Below are 25879 nucleotides of genomic sequence, written 5' to 3' on the forward strand. Positions count from 1 at the left end.
AGTTATAGTGAAATGTACAAAATAGCCACAACAGAAATCATTAAAAAAAATTAAAACAGGTGTGGCTCACCACCAATCAATAATTTGTTAGTTGAGTGGCCAATCAATAGAATGAAAAGAATAGCAGAGCATTTGACAGGTGCTCTTGTTCAAATGACCTGTTCACAAAACATCATCCATGGAAGACTACAATGCTAACATTGATTTCATTAGACAAATGTTACAAGACGTTAACCTGCTCAAATGAGTCTGTAGAAAATTACAGTAAGATTATAAGTAACTGAATTTTTTTTAAAAATGGAAACTGACTTGCACATAATCACAAGCAAGGAAATGTTTCCCTTATTTTAGATGTGCATTTCCAAGACACTAACAACTAATTTCTCTCTCTCTCTCTCTCCTTCATGCACATACACACACACACATGTACAGTATGCATGCCCACAGCATGCACAAACACAAACAAACACTTGCACATGCACACACACACACACACACACACACACACACACACACACACTGTTGCTATGAAGTCCGCTATGAAGTCCGCCTCCTCTCCGTCCATGAAGTCAGTGACTCATAATGACCTCGCTCTTCCATGTGGTAACAGCAATAACCTTCTCTCTCTTTGTAGAGCTGTGACAAGTGTGACAGAACAAACACCATGCTGACATTTCAATTCTCTCTACTCTCTCCCTCTTTTCTCCTGCTTCACCTATCTATACAGCCTCAACACAATCTCCACAACTGCATGAACATCTCTCTCTCTCCTCTCTCTCTCTCTCTCTCCTCTCTCTCTCTCTCTCTATATGTGTGTGTGTGTGTGTGTGCGTGTATGTGTGTTTGTGCTCAAATGATATCTGTCTAAAGGGAGATCATGCACGTTTTCCTCATATGATCATATTGTATATACATTTAGGCAAAACCCACTCCCCACACCTAAACTTGTATGCATTTTATTTCCTCATGTGATGTGATAGTGTTACTGCAGCACATTGCTGTAAGACATTAAGGTTTGAACACACTCACTCACCCTCATCAAAACTTCCTTTCAACTCCAAGGGTTTTCATTATTTGCTGAATTACACCCAGCAGGAGCACTGTAAAATGATTTATATGAGGTGTGGACCTCAAACTGTTCCTAATATGCTGAAAGGAATTATGACTACCTCCATTACAAATTTTTTTTTTCTGTGCTGACCCATTTAATTCCATTATAAGTTGCTATGCGTTTCAAATATGGACTGTTTTCGCAAGAGGTTTTCAAGTAGATATTTTAAAATAGGCTATTTTCGGTGGATTGAGTATAAAACTACCAGTGTTGAGCATTTTCCCATTTACAGACGTAATTTAGCATTTTTCCACCCTACAGTACCTCCATACCTGGACCTAATACCTCACAATGTTAATGTATGTTTTCATTATTATTACAAAGACACAATTAAACAGTCTCTTTGACCATTGCTCTCGTGCAAGTCTCCATTCCACCAATGAGTTGGCCTGCAGCCCAGTGAGGTCCATCAGTGGAGGTCTATGGGAATTACTAACATGATTTGCTGTCTCTATTTCTTATCAGGCAGGGGGTTGGCATGCACTCCCTCATACTTCCATTCAGGCTTCATAGTCATGATAAATGAGTTTTTACCACATACGGCAGCTGCAGCGCTATGAAGGACTATGTGTTACAATGTAAATCAAGTGATTGTACCCTCCAATAAAACTGACCACAAGCGCTTTCATCTGACAATCCTAAGTCTTTGGCACTTTCACAGGAGCTGAGAGAGAGGTCCTCCACCACTGTAAAGTTAAGGATGATAACAAAGTGGCGCTCAGCAGTATTTCACTCATGAAAGCAACGCGCCTTTAGTGAGACAGAACCAGTCTTCTTAAGGCTTGATTTCCAAAGCTCAGAGGAGAAAGTGGAGAACAAAAGTTCAAAGTGATCCGTACAATATTTATGAGGCTAGTGAACCTCAAAGCCGTTTCCATCGGCCTGACATGACTCAAGGCAAAGCATGAATGTAAGCATTCTGTTCCTCAGGTTCAGTGCATTCACTGCACATGGGCGGGGTTGGGGGTGTTTGCACGTCTTGAAAAAGTCCAGTCCAATATTTTTCTTTGTGTTCAGCCAGCACTCACAGGGCTATTGCTTTCTTAAGGCTGCTTTTTTCTTTCCTCAGGATCACACAAAAGAGTTCTATTGGTGTTCACACATTTCTGTGCCGTCCGTTTCTGCGCAGTCCGTCTCAGCAGCTGTCAGAAGCTTTGTACTTGTACTGTCAGTATCCTTGCACTGTGTACACAGAGGAGTGAGCACAGTAAGCACTTTAGAGCAGCCTCCACTCCAGGCTGGGCTTCTTCTTTCATGATCAGCAGAAAAGAAGAAAAAAAACATCACGAGGCGCCTTTGACATAGTGTTCGTGGCACTGCAGCCATAAGGGTTGGATACAGGGTGAGGCCAGAGTTGCTGCAGCGGACTTCGCCATGCCAGGGTACAGGTCAAAGTTCAAGAGTACCTTAAATGTCAGATACTCTGTAAATGTTAGGAGGCTTTCAACATACATACAAGACTTCTTTGGAGTGTCACTGAAATTTGTCCACTGGTTTCGCTTGCCTAAAGTGCACCTTGACATACGATTAGTTGATTAGATAGATAGATAGATAGATAGATAGATAGATTATTGATCCCTAGGGGAAATTCAAGGTCACAGTAGCATATAGACAACACACACACACATTCAATAACTGCAGAAAAAGTAATTAAAAGTATAAAAAACACAACTAAGCAATAAGGACTGTAGAAGATAAAGAATATACTAAATATACAAAATACAAGAGAAAAGTAATTTCAAAATACAAATTATACTAAATAAAACTTAATCTAAATCAATTCTAAAAAAACAGTATCCACACATGATTTGAAGTAATGCTGCAGGATGTGGTAAGGGGGGCGTTTTCATAGATCCCTCCATTTCTCCTGGGCACTGTGTAATAAGGATCATGAAAAGAGCTCAGATAACATGCTCAATCCGCACTGTATTGATGCTTTTTTCAATCAATCACATTTCAGAGTAGTAATGCTTTTTTAGTGCAGTAATGCTTTTCCCCCGTCTCCAATATTACATTTTAGTCGTAGTTTACAGAGCTATGCTTAATGAGCAACAGTGTATTTTAGGCTTGAGGCCTATTCCACTGGCTCAGGCTCTAACATGGAGCGCAGTTCCCACACACCTGTCACCGCTGCCCTATACTCAACTCCTCACATCATCCCTGTCACCGCTGCCCTATACAGTATACTCAACTCCTCACATCATCCCTGTCACCGCTGCCCTATACTCAACTCCTCACATCATCCCTGTCACAGCTGCCCTATACATTACACTCAACTCCTCACAGCATCCCTGTCACCGCTGCCCTATACTCAACTCCTTACATCATTCCTGTCACCGCTGCCCTATACAGTATACTCAACTCCTCACATCATCCCTGTCACCGCTGCCCTATACAGTATACTCAAGTCCTCACAGCATCCCTGTCACCGCTGCCCTATACAGTATACTCAACTCCTCACATCATCCCTGTCACCGCTGCCCTATACTCAACTCCTCACATCATCCCTGTCACCGCTGCCCTATACAGTATACTCAACTCCTCACATCATCCCTGTCTCCATCTGCGCATCTGGTTCCACTCCTGACGAGAGTTCATCCATAAACATGACTAGCTGCATGACATGACTCGCTGCATGACATGACTCGCTGCTGACGCGGGTGTGGGAAAAGCTGACGTGGTGAGGCTCTCGTGGGATATGCCTAGACCTTTACATCAGTAAACCATAGAGGTTTTTATATTAAAAACCCACATTCGGCGTGGCTGGCAACACAGCGTTATTGCATGAGCAAGAGGCCTTTACAGTGTTCCTGTAACACTGATTTTTTTTCAGTTTCAGTAAAACCAAAAGGTATAGTGTGGAACTGTGGAATTCTTGTTTGTAGCTACTGCACTAGGCCGTCAATACCAGCATTTTCTCTCTCTCGCACACAGGCTCACACACACGCTGCAGACAGCAACTATAAATATGGCCGGCTAAGGATGGGCGGTTCAATTTATAACGGTTGTGCTGGAGACCGCTCCGAAACAGGAAGAGCTGTGCCAACGCCTATACATCACCAGCCCAGCTCAGCAGAGCCACCGCGCTGGGCTCCCACATCATATTAATACACCCATTACTCCACAGCCCAGAAAACCTACACCCCCACTCGTAAGGAGGAGGACAAAGCTGAAAATAATACAGCCGAAATTACTCTCGGGCAGCGAGAATATGAATAACATCTGGACAGTCGTGTCCAGAAGTGAGAATGAGTCGGTGAAACTGGGCCTGGGGACATGAGTAAACAGAGATCCCTTGATAGACCTTTACATCAGTAAACCATAGAGGTTTATCAAACAACCTGGGTTAATAACAAATGTAATTACGACATGATGGTAATTCCATAAACCATTTGATTGAGCAAGTTAGTGCAAGAGCTTGTATAGTGAAACAAATACATAAGACAGACATGGTGTGAGAGACATACAGTACAGCATGTTCTTGAACACACACTGTCACATGGAACACTTTTTAAAGTGATTAGCTGTAGAGGTATGCTATGTGAGGGTATGAGATAAGTGTGGCTAGCCTAAAAAATCAAGTCAATCAGTATCTTTTACTCTCTTCTCCATTTCAGTGTTGTTTTTAGTCTACTCTCTTCCTTTGAAATAAACTGCAGAGCACATCCAAGGTAACATGGCAAACTTCCCACAGAAACACAAAACCGGTGTGAGGCTAATGACCTTGCACATTCTCATATGTCAGTCTTGACTCAGAATCTCACACCGCAATCCTCCACTCTGCAAAACCGTGTGACTCCAGGGACAAAAGCGCCGACTTTGCCTGGGATCCTGCTTGTGTGTGCTGATAGTGGGTGTGTCCGTGTGTAATGAGGAAAGAAGCATCACGCACTTGGGTATGATGAGAACCTCAGTCCTCCTTTTCTTGGCCCATTCTCGTCTTAAGAGCATGACGTGGAACACGTGCTGACATATTGAGAGAGCTTGTAATCAGCTAAATTAATAAGTCACCTACAGGTAAATAAATCCTCTGGAGAACTTCATTACTTCTGTTGCTCACTTCTGCCACCCATAACAGGATCAGGTGCACAATATCAAAAAAACGGTAGCAGGGACGTTGATAGTAGCCTATTGTGTGAGAGGTGGTGCTGATCATATTACGGGGGGTTCGGTGGTGTCTCCCCCGGGAAATTTTCGAAATTCTGGCTGTTATATATACCCTTTTAACATAGTTTGGAAGGGGCATACACACTTTAAAGGGACACCAGCCTGATGCTTTTTCTCTACGAAACTCCCCCTCGCTCGGTCTGAAGCTCTTTTCCTTTTCTTTGCATCTTCGTCAAGGGTTTTCGCTGCTTCTTCGCCGGCTCTGCCATTATACACACGTTTGCAACAATCGCTAGCGTTTCGTTAGCCTCCCTCTGTGCTGTGGATGCAGGATGGAAACTGAAACTGCTTCGGTCGCCGGGTACGATACACTGAACTTGCAAGCGGGATATTCTTTCTACAGGCAGTAGGGGCGGGCGAGAGAGTCTTCATTCGCCCTGTAATGAGTCATTTAACCATATACCGACTTACGAAGATGAGTAACACGAAAACGTTGCCTGGTGTCCCTTTAACAGAGCAAGCAGGGCCCATTTTCTGTCTGACTCAGGTGACGTGAACATTGGCTACCTGCATGATAAGGTTTTCACTTCACTGCTGCTTGACACTACCTTGCATGGAGACATATTTCACGTTAACAGTGGAGATGTTAGCAAAACTATAGCGTTTGGTAAATGGAGATGCAGATCATCTCCCTAATTAATTTCTTTGCGCAACAGCCCACATTATGCGCTCACTCCAGCGAGACGAGTGAAATAAGTGTAGGCCTATCTGTCATCGGCATCGCCATAGGCTATTTGCTATGATATAAGCTACTGTTAGGCCTACAACAAGTCAGGATTTATTAGGCTATCCAATCGCTATGCTGTTTTCATGAACATTGCAGGAATCCACTTCATTCACCTACCCACGAGTGGGTCAGTTTCACTTTCATACTATTTTTCTTTCGGTCCGCGGTTCCATAACACCATTCATATGTGCCGCAAATTAACAGACAGAAGCACCGGGCATAATCTAGCCTAAATTCATGGCAATTCTTTTTTTTAAATCCGAGGGCCCCCATTGGCTGAGGGCCCCTGTGCACATGCACACTTGGCACAAGCCATGATCCGTCCCTGTGTGTATGTGTATGTGTGTGTGTGTGTGTGTGTGTGTGAGAGAGAGAGAGAGAGAGAGACTAATTAGTTGGTTAAATAAAAGAAAATGGGGAGAGATAAGGCCTTTCAAATACCAGTCATCTACCAAACAACACACAGATGGTGCTTCAAACGAACAAACCTGACAGGGGTGATAAATGGGGAGTTAATTGAGTTGCGTTTGAGATATTAACATGTGCTCAACCGGTGCTTATCTGCTTCTGGTCTAACACCGCAAGCCACACAAATAAAAACAGAAAATTAAACTCTATCTCTAATCCAAAAGGGCCCTATGCCTCCTGTGTCTGACTTCATGTCTGAGCTCCTGTGCCAGATCTATTGTTAGTCTATACTACACAAATATATAATGAAAACAAGCATGTTAAAACAAACTCAGAACATGTTCTTCCAATTTGAAAACACTTTCATATTCATATTTATCTACAAATTCCCCAGATGCTGATGAAAAACAGCAGAATTATGATATATAGTATGATCAGGCTTCTACAGCCTACGGTGAGTGAAATACTACTTCTGTGACAGTAGTATCTCTTCAAAACTACACTTCCAACCCATAACATACAACATACTTCACAAATGCACATAGCAGCAAGCTGACATTTCCCTGCACACAGTTGTACCAAAAATAGCCAGTAATCAGGTTGCTCAAGCTGAGAGGAACAGATAACATCATGCAACAGACTTTATAGGTGGCAAAGGACAGACACACTGATGGTGATGCCAGGCATGGACCCACGGACCACGGTGAATCAATAAAGGTAGGAAGGAGGCTTTTCCAGGTTGTTTAGAACCACTGGCATTTGTCCATGGTCCTGAAATAAATCCTCCCTTTGTGACCATGCAGCGGCTAATGCCTCTGTCCAAGGTTCTGAGGTCAAATTCCTGCACTACAAAATCCCAATACCCCCAACAAATTCTGATTACTTCAATTGTAAGGCTATTACAAGGTTACTTAAACCAATAACCTAAGCAGGCCACAAACCTGTCAAGAAACATAAAGCATGCTTCCAGAACGATGAGCAGGCTATAAGGCTCCATTGGATACAATGTCTTCATCATGGAAGGTAATAGTACGAATCAGAGACCCCCAGGCTTCATACATTAGTGGGGTCTGAGGAACACTGCTGGCACATCTGAACAGTGGCTGGCGGCAAGTGCCATTTCCACTCATTTGCCTCCTCTTCAGTCTACATTAAAAGTGATTCTCTCCATGGTCTATAGTAATCAAAACACAATAGAGCCCAGTCATGAAGGATTGCACGAACGTAAAGTGCTTTTGGTGTGAAGCCTAATTGGCAATGTTCCTGTAACTAAATGGAGAAATTGGGTGCTTTCTCTGTCTCCTGCTGACATTCCTGTGATTCTGTAGAGCACATATTTCTTATTTACATTCATCCTCACACATTCCCGCACACAAAAACAAACACTCAAAAAAGACTGTCAGACAGAGAGTGAGAGCCCACTCAAGGTATGTATGATGGGAAATGATCTCCACATGGTAGCTGAGGTATCTCTCTCTCTCTCTCTCTCTCTCTGTGTGTGTGTGTGTGTGTGTGTGTGCGTCTGTTCAAGGGAGAGACTGTGGTTGGTGAATCTTTCCACAAATGCACAAAAGATGTGTCAGGTCAGGATGTCCAACACAACATGTGTCAGTGTCAGCGTCAGGTCATGGTGTTCTAAAAGCAAAAAAGCAAAACTGTATTGAAGAGTTGTCCTTTTCACTGACATATCTTCTGACTCTCGCCGTAGGGTTCCTACTCCAACACAACCCACATGCACATGCTGGTGTAGTGTTTGGCAGCTGTTGTCCATACATTCATATGATTCTATGATATTCATATGGTTAACCCCTTTCACTGTTTACCATTTAGTTTCATTTTATCGATTTTAAAGAAGCTGACGAACTTGCAGGAAGGATCAAATACTGGCTCATTAATCTGTCCAACTCCAAAATACATGCGATAACTCAAACTCATAAGACTGAGTGGTGTTGCACACGAAAGGTCTATCAAGGCATGTAAAACAGGAATTAGCATACCTCGACTGTAAAATAAGAAAATATCCAACTATGGGATTTATTCTACTAAAGAGGACAAAAGTCAGCTTTTTCAACTGGTCAGCGCCGCCGAGAGGGGATAACCAAAAGCAGGCAGAAAACAAAAACGACAACATAATGTAAGGTTTGTCAAAAATGGAATAGCCTACGATAGCGCGCACATGTACGACTGTCTCCAAAACCCGCCTTAAGGGTAGCCTACATCTCATATTTGAAGACAAATATCAAAAAGCAGAGCCTATTTTCATTTGGAATCTGGAAACAAAACAGGAAAAGAGGAACGCAAGAGAAATGCAACGGCACAGACAGTACTCACCGTGTGGATGAGGGATGTCCGTTTTAAAGAGCTAAGGGGACGAAATGTGGACTAAACCGGTGCTGAATTGAATAGAAAGAGCCGACTTTCTCTCCCGCAAACGCTGCTACTGATCGTATCATGTGACCGAAGATTTGTCCGATCTTTTAAAGTTCTCCACGCTGAAGCATGCGTGTGCAGCTGGGATGCTCCACTGTATGTCGCTTACAGAGCTGTACCGGACTGATCGAATTTTCCCACCTTAAAGAACAAACAATCATTTTCTATTCAATGCAAATTTCAGGTTTTAAGAACCCTCGCATGCACGCGGTAGGCTAAATACTTTTGAGCAAACCTAAAACTTCGAATAGACAGCAAATATGCTACCTTGTCTTTCATGCGACGTTGTTGTAGGCTATGGATTGTGGCACTCTCATCATCCACAAGAACAAACATGTCAATTCAGCAAAACATATGCAAAGAAACAAAGTGGACAGGAAAGTGGGATAAGATGTTTGATAACCCATGAGAACCCAGCCTCTCAAGGCATGTTATAAACAGCTGATGTCCAACATGTTTTACAGTGTCACAATGGTGTTACCATTACAGGAAATTGTTATGACATATGGCATAATTGTATGTGCTATGACAGCTTTATGACAGTGTTGTATGATCATGACTGCTTTTACTTTTAACTTTCATGATCAGGATTATGGTGACAAGTCAATACCACATCTCTGCACATTGATTGTTATGGCTCTTTTTAACAGTATATGACATAATGCTTTCCTTAGTCATGTAAAGCCAAGTTCAAGTAGCTCACACCCCCACCCAGATAGTGCAGGGTAGCCTCACAGCCAAACCATCTCTCTCCCTCCTTCCATGGTCTATTTCTCTCATCCACTATCCTTTCCTCTGCTGGCTCTTTCAGTTTCCACGGAAACTGGCATAGAAGGCAATTTTGTCTTTCAAAAGAATCAAGAATGTGTAATTTGTGTGAATTAGCTTAAAAAACAGTCGGTGGTATGAATTTACCTGCTTGAGCTCTTTCACACATTTACTCTGTGTGGGTGTGGGAGTTTGGTCTGACATTTCCCAGAATGTAACGTTATGCTCATTTGAGGCGAAACATTTGACATTCTAAAACTGATCCCACTAGATGATTTCTCCACATGCTTTCCCTCCTGTGTTTGAGTCCCTGTCTTGTAAATATGTTTTATAGTATAAAAAAAAAGGCAGAGGCGCACTCAAGGGCTTGATTCTAATACAAATTTGTATCGAGAGCCGAGGTATTTTCAACAAGTCTACAGACAAAAAACTGGGAAACAAACGTTTCGGGCTTAGCCCTTTATCAATGTCTCCATTGCAAATATGTTTTATGCCACAGCTAGTGGGGAAGATAGTCGCTCTTAGCGGGGAACCATGCAGCAGTAGGTCTTACTCACTTAAAAGATGAAGCATATAGGATTGTTTATTTGGACTATTTCAATCCTTGGGAAAGGACCAGGTTGTTGGGCAGCTGTGGCCTACTGGTTAGCACTTCGGACTTGTAACCAGAGGGTTGCCGGTTCGAACCCGACCAGTAGGAATGGCTGAAGCGCCCTTGAGCACTGCACCTAACCCCTCACTGCTCCCCAAGCGCCGCTGTTGATGCAGGCAGCTCACTGTGCCGGGATTAGTGTGTGCTTCACCTCACTGTGTGTGTGTGCTGAGTGTGTTTCACTAATTCACAGATTGGGATAAATACAGAGACCAAATTTCCCTCACGGGATCAAAAGAGTATATATAGTTATACTATATACTTACTTATAATTGAATGCCTGTTCTGCATGGCATGTAATTCTCACAAGTGGGTGGGATTTCAAAAATCAGGTGGAATAATGTGTTCAATTATTGAGGGTTCATCAAGCAGACGTTGTGCTGCACTTTGGCTGAAAGACTCGCCAAAGCCCTCTCACGCTAACCTGAGAATAAATGTGTCTACTCTCAATATCAGATCAATATTTAGCCTTGCTGTGCTTATTGGTTTATCTAGGTAGGTGGATGCTCATAACGAAGCCTCAAGAAAAATTCTCATTTTTGGAGATTGTATCATCAAATTTCACTGTGAAGTGACTGCAAAGCACAACATTTGAAACTTTGGAAGGTTTTTATTTGAAAAAAAAGTGTTCTGTTATCACAGCTGTAATTAATTTGTCCTTATAACCACTACAAGACTGGAGGTGTATTCCAATTGATGAAACGGAGTCTAAGGAACACATACAATACAATGACGAGATCTTTCTCATATTAGAGTTCAGTCTATTTCACACTCACAACAGACAATTTACAGTCACTCCCATGGCCTTCTCCCATGAGAATATTTTCATTTTGGCAATCTCAGAATGTGGCAACTTGCAGAATGTGTTTTGGATTCAAGACCAAAATGGGGACACTTTCATCAGGAATCTCTCCTCAGAGAGTCCTGTGAGAAGATTGTGTTTTTGTGTTAATGGCTTACTTTGTTCTCACCTCAATTATTCCCTCCTTCACTGATGGATGACCCAGTGACCAAACGAATCAAATCAAAACATTTGCCACTTGGGCTCTAGTGATTAAAGGTAATCACCACTTGGATAACAATGAATTACTATTTCAAGATTATACACAATAAATACTAAACAGTTTCATGGAAGAGGCTTTTACTGATATCTTCATTCCCACATCTACATGTGTCTTTGAAGATGTACATTGTGTATATGAGCAAGCATACTGTCAAACATGATTAGTTTACTGTACATTTTTGTCTCATATTTACAGTGCCACACAAGTAAATGCCCATTGAAGATATCAGTTATTTAAACCATGTCAGTATTTCATCCCATCAGCCATGCTCAACACAGTATTCAAACAATTTCCCTCTACTTGCTTTTCTGTTAGATCTGGCACACAGTCATCTAAGAACTCGGTGCTTTGAGGCCGGTGATGCTGTGATTGGTAGAATCCCGTCATGCCAACTGCCCTGAATAATTGAGAGAGCTTAGTTTGGCTGACCCTCCCCCAACCCCGAGCGCAGAGAGCATTGAGTCATGCTCAACACTTGTCTTTCACTCCGGATGGCGTTGCACTCCCAAAGCGATAGTGCTCACTAAATAAATACCCCCGCCGTGATGAGGCCTGCCAAGCTCAGTCTGAGTCTGTCTACACATTTGTCTTTCATCCGACACCTCTTAGGGCTATAAAACAAGTCAGAAATAATGAATCCCCTGCTGATGTTTAGACCACACCAGGCCCCAAAGTGAGCAATATTTTTTGATATTTGAAATGAATGTGCTTAATACTCTTAGTATGTCTGTATGAGTGGTTTTTATATGTTTGTTAAATAACAGATAAGAATCTGTTCCTGTCTTGTTTACTCTAAATAATACAGTTTAATGACACGTCAGCCTTCCCAGATTCCATCTTTCATTCCTTTTGGTGCATCACTCTAAATTTAATTTGCACACTAATAGCTCAATAGAAAATACAGAGAAGGCAGAACATAAGCTTTTTTCTTCAGTGACAAACCTAATCTTCTGATTTTAATTCTACTCCAAAAGAGTGATTCTCCATGATTATACCTCCCAGCTGGAGCTCCTTGGTCAAATACTTAACTTTGGATGATGACAGTTTTCAAAGACCCCCCACAGACACATCAACGATGATGTTCAACACTTGTGTGATGTGGTTCTGGCAAAGTAATATCTAAGGTAAGAAGATACACAACACTGAATGAAAAAACACTTCTCAGTATGTAGCAATGATGTAGCAACACCATTTCATATTCATATGGGGTCATCATTGACATGAGGCAGATAAAAGATGTTTAAGATGGTATTGCAATCTTTTTAAGCAGCCTCACCTGTCCAAATAGAAGCGAATCAATGGGAGCTCATGGCTGTGTTTATGTGGAAAAAAGAGAGAATCTCTTGAGTGGCACAGAGCATCTCTTCCAAGGCCTTATTCCAGCATTTAAGTCCCACTGGGCCCACTTAGGTTGGGAGGGTTCAGTGCACACGCTAGCGAGGATCAGCAGAACCATGCAGGTTTCCGTGTTTATGCCGTCTAAGTACACTTCACAACACGGCCCCCTGTTCACTGCATACTGCTGCCTGATGAGGTGAGGGCGTTGTGGCTTAAGTCGTCCACTGGAAAATGAATGTGGAAAAAGGGAAAACACATTTCAGCCGACAGATGATGGAGGAGTGCTGTGTAGCGCTACTCAAGCTGAAGACGCACACACACACACACACACACACACACACACACACACACACACACTGAGAGAGAGAGAAGGCTGTTGTGTTGCTATTTCTGAAAGAGCTGGAAGGGTGTGACCTTGCACAGTTGTGTCACACATGTGTTGTGGCCCCTCACAGCTTTCTCGCCTCGACTTCGCTGCCACTGCCGCAACCAAGGCATGACCTCTGGACACTCCTGAGCCAGACACTTAAATCCTCCGCAAATGTCATTGTCTTGCCTTGACTGACGAGATGACAGTGCGCCGCCTCCACTGAGCCCCCCCCTGTGCTCCTGCCACTGTTATCTCAGGCCTCGAAATAGCACAGGGAAAGTTCACACAGAGCCCCTGTTCCCTTCAGCTCTGAACACCATTCGTACAGTAAGAGAGTAACAAGGAAAAAGAAACCGAACAGAACGAGTGTGAGACGTGGATGACGAAGACAAAGAGAGAGAGAGTGAGGGGTTTGAGACACCCCTCTAATGAGCTTTCCAGCTCCTGCCCTTCCCAGGGCACTACAGCAGTGCAGTATGCCTTTGCACTGTAAGGCTACAGTATATCGACTGTAGTTTGCTCAATAACTCAAACAGGATTGCCCTCAAAGTTGGAGAGAACATGCTCCTGCATTTCTCATTGGGAGCGTGAGGATGTTTGACAAGTAACAGCCAATACAGTATGGATTTCTAAACCGAGCAAATTGCCATAAGAGTGGAGGGGATGTTTGCACAGAGGGAGGGGCTCTGTTCCTTTCTGAATCACTGTACCTCTCGTCAGACTAATCAGACAAGCAGAGCCACAAAAACATTTACTTTGTTTCAGGCTGATTACCTGCTGACCAAAAACTTCCTCTGGTAAACAAAGAAAAAAGAAAAAATACATATTTTAAAGCCAAAACATTTGTATTTAAACAAGCCAGTAACATTTTAAATAAAACAGAACAGATGCAAATTTGCTATTTCCTTGCCACAGACTACTTTGCAGCGACGCTGAATTGATGAATATATACATTGCTAATTTCAGTTTGCTTATCCAGACGATATGTTTACCCTCATTAGCATTCATAGCCCTTTTTGATCAAGCTAATGATATTCTAGTGGTCTCGTAGGGTGCCCAGACCATGGGGGGTAAAGTCAGCAGAAAATTTTCTTAATGCTGACTAAAACTGAATGCCAAGTCTCCCCACAGTCCGCCAGGGACAGTAGGGTGGTCTATATCAGCAGCAGTGAAACGGGCATAGAAAGACACACCACTCGTTTGGTGCCACACTGATAAAGTATTCAACACTAATTGGGAGTGATGATGCTGATAAAACGTTTCATGTTTTCAGCAATGGCTGACATTTTCCCGTAACTGTTTCTAAGTGTGGGCAACATCTGAGATTGTTCCCACTAAGCCATCTGCCATGTGAACAATGCAACTTTGACAAGCTTTTAAAATAACTAGGCCATAATATCATAATATCACCCTATTGAAGTGTGGAGATCACTTCAATAGGGTGATATTATGAGCTCTGTCATCTGTGACAAACATTTAGCAGTCGTGCATATTTTTAGATGTCACTTGTACTGTAAAGCCTAAAGTCATATGTTTTATTATCAGCTGTAGAGAGAGAGAGAGAGACCTTTTCAGATGCACTTACTTGACAGCAAAAGTCAGTAAAATGGTAAATTACAACTCAGCCACAGAATCAGAACACTGTGGATGTCTCTACGCCACAGTGTTGCAGTCAATTAAGGGACCTCAGTACTGACATTAAAAGGACCATGAGCAATTGCACACCCTAAATAGGCCCGAGGCCCAGCTTCAAAATTCCTTGCAAAATGTTCAATTGGTAACACTTTATTTTACAGTCCCCCAATAACTAGGTATTTACCCAGTAACAATATGGTAATATCAATAAATTACATGGTAACTAACATAGGTAAAAGGATGGTAACTACAGATTAATTAGGAATCAATTACTTAGAAATACTTTCATCATTACCACCATGAAACTATTTTGCATTATGGGTAATGACTCCAGGAATTATTAAGGGAACTACCAAAACGTTATAACCCAATAACCAGGTCAAAGAGAGAAATTATGACCCAATTACCTAGTAATATTGTCCAGTATTAAAAGGACCATGAGCAATATATACTTTTACTGTACAGTTACAGAGATGCTTTCATCATTATACAGGATTTTGTTTGTATAGCATTTTCAGATTTTTAAGCATATAGTTTTACATGTTACACTCTAGAGTTTGTGGCCTTATCACAATGCACATAAGTTATTATTAATACTATGTGATTTTCATGCACATGTATATTTCCATGTGTCACTATTATCTAACCCTGACTTTATTCTTAATTCAGCAAAGTTCTAGTTTGACATAAAGCTTAAGGACACCTATAAAAAGTACAACCATATGTGGCATGATCTGAAAAAAGAGAGCATAGAGTAATTCATTGACAGTGTAAAGTGATGAGAATAAATATCATTTAACCTATCATATCAAATATCATTATTTTTACCAGTAGCCTATACTGGATACTTTTGGTGAAATCAGTTGGTTTGCCTCATTAATGTTATATATTCCATGATGCTCTCACCAACACAATCAGCTCAAGTTATTGCTATGAAGTTCACTACATTCATGAAACTGAATCCTGCTGGGGTGTCTGGCTGGAGGGTTTACAATGGAACCATTTATTGGTTATGGGTGAGGGAAGATTGTTAACAGTAGCTCAGTTTAGCTCTAAAACCCTCTGAGGCAGGGGCTGAGACACTTTTACATTTTAAAAGGCAAAATGCTTACAAGTCCGACATGAAGTGAGCTAAAGCCTTCCAGCTCTCGGCGTAGCAACCGTGGGGGATGTGGTGTTATAACGTACAGACTTTTGCTGGAACACGATTCTATCCCCCACACTTTTTGTCAGATTAAAATGAAAGTAAAATATGGAAATAAACGATTCCGTAAAGAGTTGGAATTGGGGCGCGTCTAGATTTCTAGGCTACTGTCATTATTCTGTGTCCTTTACATTTATTTAAAGGGACACCAGGCAACGTTTTCGTGTTAATTAATCATCTTCGTAAGTTGGTATATGGCTCATTACGGGGCGAATTAAGGCTCTCTCGCCTGCCCCTACTGCCTGTAGGGAGAATATCCCACTTGCAGGTTCGGTGTATTCTACCCTCTGACCGAAGCAGGATCAGTTTACAGCACAGAGGCAGGCTAACGAAACGCTAGAAATTGTTGCAAACGTGTGTATAATGGCAGAGCCGGCGAAGAAGCAGCGAAAACCCTTGACAGAAGACGCAAAGAAAAGGAAAAGAGCTTCAGACCGAGCGAGGGGGAGTTTCATAGAGAAAAAGCACCAGGCTTGCCTGATGTCCCTTTAATAGGTATTAGTTATAGTCCAGTCGAAATTAGGCTGTTGTCTTTTAGGCAATTTATTGTAGCCTGCTAACCCATATGCACAAAACATAATTTCTGAAATGATTTCTTAATTTATAACATGAGACAGGCCTATGTCTCCATGTAGGGTAGTGCCAAATAGTGAAGTGATAGCAGGTAGATCATGTAGGCCTACATGTCACGTGAGTCACACAGATGAGGGACGCTGCTTGTTCTGTCCCTCCCAAACTGCATTAAAATGGTGTATTTAGCAATCAGAATTTCAAAACATTTTCGGGGGAGAAACTCCCTCCAATATAGTCCGCACCCCTGTCCGAAAATACTTACAACGTCCCTGTAGGGAGTTATTTATAATTTGGCCGGATTGTTTCACTTCCCTATCCCACAACCCCCACACTTTTAAAAAGCTTGATACGCCTCTGTCCATGGCAGAAACCTGTGGCCCATTTCTGAATATTAGGCACTTAACGCATGTCAGCACAGCTCTGTTCCTCTTGGATACACATTGAATACGTGGTTTACAAGACAGCAGCACCTGCAATTATTGCATACTTCTCCTAAACCACTATAGGCACGCATGTCTGCACTACTCAAGCAACCTTCACGTGTGTTAGACGCTTAAAAAAATGCAACCAGTGGTCGTATGTTGCCAGTGGCTATAATTGTATATATGCGACCACAATGTGCATTTTGTTAATTTTCGTTGCAACCCAGTTGCTATTGGCGCCTGGCGCCGTGTGTGTATGGTTTCAGCTTTTGAATGTACTATATCCTGCAGCGCAGAGCACACTTTGAAAACTACGAACAACATAAGTATAGGCTGACCACTGACCAATGTACTGAGAATAGTTTTTTTTTAGCTGGCTGCATCTAATGGACCATAATTGCAGTTATGCAGGAACTAGGCTAATAGCGCAGCTAATAAATCAAATGAGAGGTGAGGTAGCCTATAGCTTACAGGCCAACTTATTTCACTAACGCACTGAGTAAAGGAGGACCCATTAATTGTCTTCACACTACTGTATCCTAACAAGGTGGAATGCTGTGGGCCCTCACCTCATTGTGGGTGAATGGTCCTATTTGAAGCAGCTATGCATAGATATATATACTGGCCACTATGGATAGCCATACATACTCATTCCTGTCGTGTTTATTAAAAGATGGCAGCATGTCAATATGGGGATCTTAAGATGCCTGGCATGCGTTCTGCCTGCCTTGGTCGTACGTCATCAGTGGTTTTACTAGTGTGCGCACTGTTCCAGAGAGTTAAGATTTATGTTTCAGTTGATTAGCAAACTTAAATTATTAAGATGGAAAACGGAAATATAACATCTTCTCGGTGTTTATTAGAATGGATAAAAGGAAAATGTAACCAACACTATAGTTGTACAATACATAAAAAATCCATATGATATAAAAGCAATGCATCCCTTGGGAAGGTCATGGGCAATTAAATATCCCTCATTCTATTAAGGGATTTTAGTGTAAGAACAAAAGCCTACAAAAACATCTAACAAATACAACAATTTACAACACAGGAAGTATATTGACAAATACAGCTGGAACTATGCTCAAGCACACTAGTCTAATGAAAATACTTTAATACATATATTTTTACCACTGAAATATTTTATCCACATTGTCATACATTGTCAGATTGCTGTCCTACAAAAGGAAGCCTACAGTATCATTCACAGCAAATAGTAAAGTTGTATTGTAATACAATGCAATACAAATTCCTTTTGAATTCTGACTATATTAATATATGTTTATATTTATTATTATTATAGTGTATGTGTGTTTGTCTCTCTCTCTCTCTGTGTGTGTGTGTGTGTGTGTGTGTGTGTAAAAGAAAATAAAGAAAAAGAAAGAGAGACATGTATTGCAACTGCTTTCACTGTTCTCAATTTTGTCCAGCTGGTTGGTATGCTTTATTGTTTTGCTAGCCCATTATTTGTTATGGCGGTTCATGTGTGCCTTCAGGAAGTCTTCAAACCGTGACATGGCGTACTCTGGCACAGCGGGAGCATTGGCGGGGGCCTCCTCTGGCTGAGCAGGGGCGTCATTGGGCTCCTCGACACGGCGCAGGCGGCAGTTGAAGTCCATCTCGGGGTCACAGTCGGGGTCAGGCTCGATGATGCCGTTCTTGACCTTGCTGCTGGGGGCTTTGCCGGTGGAGGGCAGCCCGGCAAACTTCCCACAACTGGGGTCAAAGGGGTGGCAGTCGTCTTTGGGCTTGGCCGCTTTCTCTTTGGCTTTCTCTTTGTCGGCGGAGGTCAACGGGGTGCAGTCCTTGTCGTAGAACATGAAGCAGTCGTGTCCGTCCTTGGTCTTGCCGCGAACGCCCAGGCGGTGGCGGGTCTGAAACTGTGGGCTGGGTGGTGGTGGCGGCCTCTTCAGGGCAGCGGCAGCGGCCAGGATGCAGAAGGGGTCAAGGCGGCGGTTGCACACTATGGGCGGCTCGGGGGCCGGCTCGTCCTGAGGCATATACTCCATGACCGGCTTGGTGAGGCTGGCCAGCTTGGTGGCAGTCAGCGGGTTGCAGCCCTTGTCGAAGAGCGGGTGGCAGGCCTGCTCGCTGGCTGGGTTGTCCCCGTCAGTCAGGGCGGCAGGTGGCGCGGCCGGCATGGCGCAGAAGGGATCGGTCTCAGGGTCGCACGTCGGGTAGAGGTGAAAGAAGCCGGAGGGGGCCTTGTGCACCAGGCGCGGCCTGCAGTAGGGGTTTTTGGCCGGGTCGCAGCCGAGTGCCGAGTAGGACGGCACGGGGTTCATGGGGTTGTAGCCGTAGGCAGCGCGCAGGTGGTATTGCAGGCACTCCGTGTCGTCCGGGTTGCAGATCTTCAGCAGCTCGGCCCTCTGCTCGGCCGTCAGGAAGGGCTCCACGGGAGGGGCGTAGTAGAACATGCCCAGCGGTGTCTTCACGGGCACGGGCGCCACCGGGGCCCTGTAGGGCAGGGGCAGGAATGGTGCCAGCAGTGGGGCAGGAACCTTGGCGGGGGCCTCCTCCGCCACTGCCTCGGCCGCTGGGGCCTTGGGTGCGGCCGGGAAGAGGCAGTAGGGATCAATGTACGGGTTGCACACCAGAACCTTGGCCTCTCTGATGGGCACGGGCATTACGAACTTGGCCTTGGGCTTGCTGGTGGACTCGGAGATGCAGTCTGGGTCGTCAGAGTTGGCACAGGCCTTGTAGATCTCGCTGAGGTGGGTCAGGTAGTGGTTGTAGGCGCCTTCCTCGTTTCTGTGTTTGTTCTGCAGGAAAGCCAAGTACAGCCGATCTAGGTCCTCAACCTGAAGAAAGCCACAGAGATGCATTGCATGAACAACTGGCAGAGTAGGAAGGCATTAGTGGAGTCATGTAAAGCCTGAGAATGATTACAACAGACTAGAAGCTAGAGCTGAAATGGAAGATCCCCAGGTTATGTTTATGAATGGCATACACCTATAGTCCACTTACTGCCTCCTGGTTGTTTGTCTCTGTATAGTACTTGTACCAGCCCCAGAAGTCTGGCAGGGCTCTGTAGTGGCTCACGCTCCTCCTGAGGCGGGCCTGTGCCTCCTCAGCATCTAGCCCTGCAACACAGAAGCACAGTACAGTCAGGATGGATGCCAGATATACAGTAAGGAATCTGCAAGAAAAACATTGATTAAATAAACGTGAATGTATTAGGAATCGAAATAAGTGTTCTTCACTTATGCAGTGTTGTGCTGATAGCCTTACAGATGCTTTGTTTCTTGATCATTCAAGTCAGTTTTACTGATTTATGTGGCACCACTAACAACAGACATTACTTCTACACACGCTGTTAAACAGAAGTGTCATAGAAGCCTCCCATTAGAGGTGCTGAAAGCATAGCACAAGCTGCAGATCAATAACAAATGAATCAAATTATTCTTACCCTCTTCCTTCTCTTTAATTGCCACTGGTCCTGCCTGCAGATAGTCTGTGCACATATGGGGCATTAAAAAAGAAAAGTAAGAACGGGCACTGTCAAGGACCAGATGTGACATCACAGAACCGCTGATCCCACTAATAAGCCCCCTAGGAGCTTCAGCAGGCATTTCCTCTGGCCCCCAGCCCCCAAACAGACCTGCTCGCGTTCTGCACTGCACATTAATGTAAAGGCTGCCTCCTTTCAGGCACTTTGAACAGATTGGGGGTATGTACATTTTGGGACCATGTGGAAGTGGCACCCATTAAACTACAAAGGGCACTGGGCGACGTGCCCGAAGGCAGTGCTCATTACAGCTTGGTTGTAAAATAAAATAGAGGGGAAAAATGCCCTGTACATATAACATGTGTGGCGCGCGTCTGTGCCACCAGTTGGTTGCTTTAGAAGTTAATGGCTTGGGGAGTGCAGTTAGCTGATTCTGAGAGGCCCAAGAGTGGAGGACTCAGGAGAGGCCAAGTGCACCTTCTCAGGATTTAATATATTATGGACTTGGCACTGTTGGATTGATATGTATTGAGATGCCTCACTTGATTGAGGGTTGGAGTGCATACATGTCCTTTCATTTAATAATATCACATTTCTTATGTATATCAAATGACTAACATGTCCTTCCATTTAATAATATTGCATTTCTTATGTATATCAAATGACTAACTGAAGAAAACATGGATTCTAAGGACAACACTCAAACTGTTCACTATATCTGCTTTGCCTCCATGTGTTTTTGAGTCGGTTGAAGTCTCACCTGGCAGTAAAATGATTGCAAGGAGCACTCCAGCAAACATGGCAGAAAACCTCCCGGCTGCTGCCATTTCCCTAGCATCCACTCAGCCCCTGAGGAGACAAGCGTCCGTTCCTGTGGTGAGACGTGTGTGGACAATGATACTGTGTGTTTGTTGATGATCACTTTAGGATGCTGCTGCTAGGCTACCACAAGGACATGTTTGCAGTGTTTGAACAGTTTTCCTTTCTGCATCAACTAAAGCCTGGCTGTTTACTCAAACAAATACCCCCAACATTCTGAGGATATCCATCAACCATCAATATGAAATTACTGAAAAGTGTGTGAAGGTTTGAAATGTTCTCAGTTCATACAGATTTACTAGAGCAAATTGCAAGAGAGTGTTTAACACACTCATGATTATCTCTTATCTCATGTCTTGTAGCCTACTGACAGTTACATATCACGCACTCTCTTAAATCAGTCTTGTCTCATGTCAGTTTAGACTCTTGTCACATATGTTGTAATTAGTATTACTGCATGTGGTAAGGAAGTAGAAATGAAATCTGACAAATAGGCCTACCTACTGAGTGCAAAGTGCAATCTCCATGTGGAAAAGATGTATTGTTGTGACTTACGATATATATCAGAAGATATATTTAGATGTTCAGTGAAGTTTATCAAAGCATTGTTTACGCTGAAATTGATAATCAAAATTCCTAGTTTCTGTTTCCCTTGCTCATTGCAAACAAATTGGAAATGATTCATCATTAATTGTATTGTGTATTGTAAATTGACAGAATCCATACATAATTTAGGCAACAATCTACCATATAGTATTCTGGGTTACATTATTAACATATACAATATGAATTTCTGCATCTCAGAAATATACAGGTATGACTTGAAAGACTCACCTTTCCCAGCAGTGATCGTCCGACCTTGAACAGTTGACAGTTGTTGGTTCCCCTGTGGATGGATGTCTTGATGGGTAAAGTCACATGTGCTCTGTGCACCCAACCACTGCTCCCCTGTGCAGACCAGCTCTGCGTGCCAACATTTTTAAGTCAGGCCTTGATAATTAAAAAACAAAAATGAGTGTCGTATGTCCAGGGCTCCCTGCTTGCAGTGCAGGGATTGGCTCCTGTCTCACGGCAGACTGACCAATGGGGGTCCTTTAATTAGGCAACTGTTAGAAGCAAGGCTGAACTTGGTGGTACATGGCCGCGGGGGTTGGGGAGTGTTAAAATCATAGTGGAGGCAGCACTTGAAGGATTGATTAGTGGGCTGTTACTTGTGCATGTTGAAGTTTTACTCGACCTAGAATTTTGTGGTAGGAGAAATTTGGCATCTTTTAAATTGGAAAGAAGGGACCATGTTGAACTGAGTGATGGAATGGCTTCCTGGACAGTAGTTATGGTATTATCTGTTGACCCTGTGATCATTTTCAGTGTGGGGCATTTCAGTTCATATAATCTGAGGCCTACAGGAAAGTGATATTTCTGCATTCTTTGAAAAAGTGTTTATATTTAATTTCCTTTCAAACATTAAAGAAAACATTGTTCCATTTTCCAATGAGCAAAAGGTTTTTACTACCCTAGACGGTAGCACAGGCTTTCACAGGGACTATGCACCTTTATGGAAAACATACTTAGATTCATAATTAATCCTTTTGACTGGGAGATTATTAGGGTTCTAAAGTAGGGATCGACCGATATGTTTTTTTTCAAGGCCGATACCGATATCAATTATTACCAAAACAGGAGGCCGATAACCGATATGTAAAACAGATATGTCAGTTGTCAATGTTTAATTGCCACTGGTCCTGCCTGCAGATAGTCTGTGCACATATGGGGCATTAAAAAAGAAAAGTAAGAACGGGCACTGTCAAGGACCAGATGTGACATCACAGAACCGCTGATCCCACTAATAAGCCCCCTAGGAGCTTCAGCAGGCATTTCCTCTGTTTTTTTTCAAGGCCGATACCGATATCAATTATTACCAAAACAGGAGGCCGATAACCGATATGTAAAACAGGTTGTCAAAAAGGGGGTAGATAGTAAAGGCTATATGCTGCAAAAATGTAATTAAAAATCATTTAATTATGCAAACTTTTCTTTCTTCTTTTGATACACAATTGTCTATCAACTTGCATCACTTTGCAAGTGTAAATCCTGTGTATCATGTTAATCCAAGAGCTGAGTGATGGCAATTATTTTCATAGAGTAGGCCTGCACAATGGGCTATGTGTTTAAGGGACCTGTCACAAAGAGGATGCTTTGCCATCGTGTGTGAGTGCACGAGAGAGGGAGAGGAAGAGGTGCATGCGTGATGGCAAGTGTTACGGTTAAATAGTTTAACAAAACAGTTTTAAAATAGTTCTTAGGCTATTTAAGCATGCAATTTGTGTCCATGTGTAGGCTATAAGCTACACTTTTGAGAGCCTAAAAGGCACGTTAATAGCCAGCTCATGACGCGGTTTTGTTCAGCTCGGATTAAATTACAGTTGGCCCTGGGTGCATGTAGTCTTTTCTGACAGTCCGTTTCAAAAAGGAGCAATTAGACTTTTTGACGTTCGCTATCGCATAATTTAGGACTTGTCTGTATGTCCGCCGAGGTGTCCCGTTATTCACAATTAAAGAACGAGGCGGAGGCAGAGAACTCCCAACGCGCAGCACCCGAGTTTGTGGGCTAACTAGTAAACAGCACCAGTAACGTGCATCAATCGGGAATTCGCTAAATGAAGGAAGTGGGTGCTTTACTTATTGATCCGGATCAAAGAGACAATAGCTTACAAAGTGGTGTTTTTGTAACTTCAGTGTAGATGATTGTGATCACTGCAACTTCAGCAATGTAGGCTACCTTCCTTACCTTCGAAAAATAGCTCCGTAGGCTATAGCTGAAGCCCAGTCTGCCTCAGAAAGAATCCTGAACTTTGTCCGTGTTCAGTGTTCGATCCTGATTGGCTGCAAGACATGGTAACCCACATGGCATGTTCCAATCGGGCGTGCTCACATTGTACATTTGAGTGCTCACACTGCAAGACAGCCAACAACATTTTCTGATATGCCAGAATTCCAATTGGTTCAGAGCGCTCGATGGTCTTTTATGCCCCCAATATTGTCTTCCAGGCAGCGATGCCACCGCTGACTTAAAGGCACCTAATCCCAAAGCTAACCCCAACCCTATAACCCTAACCTTAACTCATGCCTAACCCTAGTGCCTTCCAGGCAGCGCTGCCTTGAAGACAACATTGGGGGCATAAAACACCAAGAGCAGAGCTGGAACAGGACGTTAATTGTTACGTCTTCCAATTGGGCATTGTGGGCCTGCCCAATTAATCTACACAACAAATGAGACAGGAATTCAGCCCAAGTCAAAAATGTGTTGGATCCAACTGAGTCAGGTGAATATGGCAGTGTTTGCTTGGTATAAGGTATACTGTGCTACTGTGTTTTTCACAGCAAGCACGAGACTCTTTGCAATCCTCAGAAATACTGAAATTTCTGTTCTTTAAATATAAGCCAGTGGTTTGCCTGAGTCTCACACGTGAAAAATAAGGCCCATTAAAAAACAGACCTGAGTCATAAATGTGTCTCCCAGATGCAAGCCCATCAGCACCTTTTGAAAATGCTTTTAAAGGCATTAACTCTCTCTCTTCTCTCTCTCTATCTCTCAAAATCAGAGCTGAAAAATAAATGTTGAAAGTGATCTATAACCAAAGCCAAAAGACAGAGGGCCAAAGGTGTAGTCTGAAAGGCGAGGGAAAGGTTAACGATTTTAACATGACCTCACTATGTTTTACATCTTATCTGTCACAGGCGTGAATTATCATTTGTTATTTGCTCTCTGATCAATGGAGACACTCCATCAGACTGTGCGAGTTTGTTCAGAAGTTTGCTTTTTAGGAGTAGGTGAAGAGGTGAAGTAAGAAAGAAATCAAAGTGAAACCATTGCACAATCAAAGGAATATTTTTTATTTACAGTAGACCTTTATTGATGTGGTTATAAATCTTTTAAGACAGTCTCCATTTTGAGACCATTCATCACTTGTCACCTGATATACATTCAGGTACAACTGGATCAGACATGTTGGGGTGCCGTATATAATTAAGGTCAGAAATGTTCTTCAAACAGGTGTTCAGGTGTGGACAAAAACCTACAATCCATGTTAGAAGCCAAACATGATACAAGCTCATAATTTTAACCAACCACATATTGTGAAATTCTTCGGATTCTCAGAATGTCACACCATCTGGAAACCAGGAAGATTTTGTGAAAGAATTCTGACCATGCAAAACAAGGGAACAATACAAATGCTGGGTTCGTACTTGCAGAAATGAAATGAACAGTACAAGTTCACATGGAAGTTTCTTTCATGTCTTTGATTCAATGAAAGTGAAGCTTGCAATAATTTGTATTATTTTCAACTGGTATTATAAGCAGGGTTATTTTTGGACATCAGCTCCCTTCAGCGTACCCTAGCCTGGTGAAACTTCTCGATGGCTTCATAAATCAGAATTTAAATGTCAGAGCCAGATCCCGTATACCTTGCAGAGTAAAGGTTGTCTCGTAAAGTAGAGGCTTGTGAACTCAGGTCAAGACCCTGGTGATAAAGGTGGTTATAGTCCCAGTGTGTGCCCTGCTCCCTCTCCTGCAGACAGAACATGTGTGGGTCTGCTGTTGGACTAGGTGCTTCTGTGGAGACATGCCCCTGCTGTGCACCTAACATCTTCCGGCACCATACCTGCTTGTTTGACATAAGCACACATCATTCCCCCTCTCCCCCCTAACATCAGATGTACTGAACACGTAGTGAACAACAT

General features: G+C 43.0%; 2 protein-coding genes across 5 annotated transcripts in view; both read right to left on the bottom strand.

The window, feature by feature from the left end:
- Positions 1-9228, bottom strand: part of ralyl (RALY RNA binding protein like) — a 31827-nt gene extending 22599 nt beyond the window's left edge. Inside the window, exon 1 of one of the 2 annotated variants that reach the window (XM_048269554.1) lies at positions 9111-9228. In XM_048269554.1, the coding sequence (XP_048125511.1) occupies positions 9111-9179 (69 nt within the window). In that variant the 5' untranslated portion in view covers positions 9180-9228. Of the gene's footprint in view, positions 1-8744; positions 9080-9110 lie in introns of those variants that run through there. The other variant, XM_048269637.1, reaches the window with a different exon arrangement.
- Positions 9229-17708: 8480 nt separating this feature from the next.
- Positions 17709-24236, bottom strand: and2 (actinodin2). Of its 3 annotated transcripts, none has more exons than XM_048268705.1 (6): positions 23925-24236; positions 21971-22099; positions 21078-21166; positions 20279-20323; positions 19837-19952; positions 17709-19670 (listed from the first exon to the last, which is right to left on the bottom strand). In XM_048268705.1, exons 3-6 carry the CDS (start codon positions 21142-21144, stop codon positions 18333-18335), a joined length of 1566 nt encoding a protein of 521 aa, XP_048124662.1. In that variant the 5' UTR covers positions 21145-21166; positions 21971-22099; positions 23925-24236; the 3' UTR covers positions 17709-18332. The 3 variants fall into 3 exon arrangements, with proteins under 3 accessions (XP_048124662.1, XP_048124581.1, XP_048124730.1); XM_048268624.1 differs by having other exon boundaries at positions 21971-22126; XM_048268773.1 differs by having other exon boundaries at positions 21078-21188; positions 21971-22126.
- Positions 24237-25879: the final 1643 nt, after the last annotated feature.

Source organism: Alosa alosa, chromosome 1 (genome assembly GCF_017589495.1).
Source record: "Alosa alosa isolate M-15738 ecotype Scorff River chromosome 1, AALO_Geno_1.1, whole genome shotgun sequence".
In the NCBI taxonomy this organism is placed as follows: Eukaryota; Metazoa; Chordata; class Actinopteri; order Clupeiformes; family Clupeidae; genus Alosa; species Alosa alosa.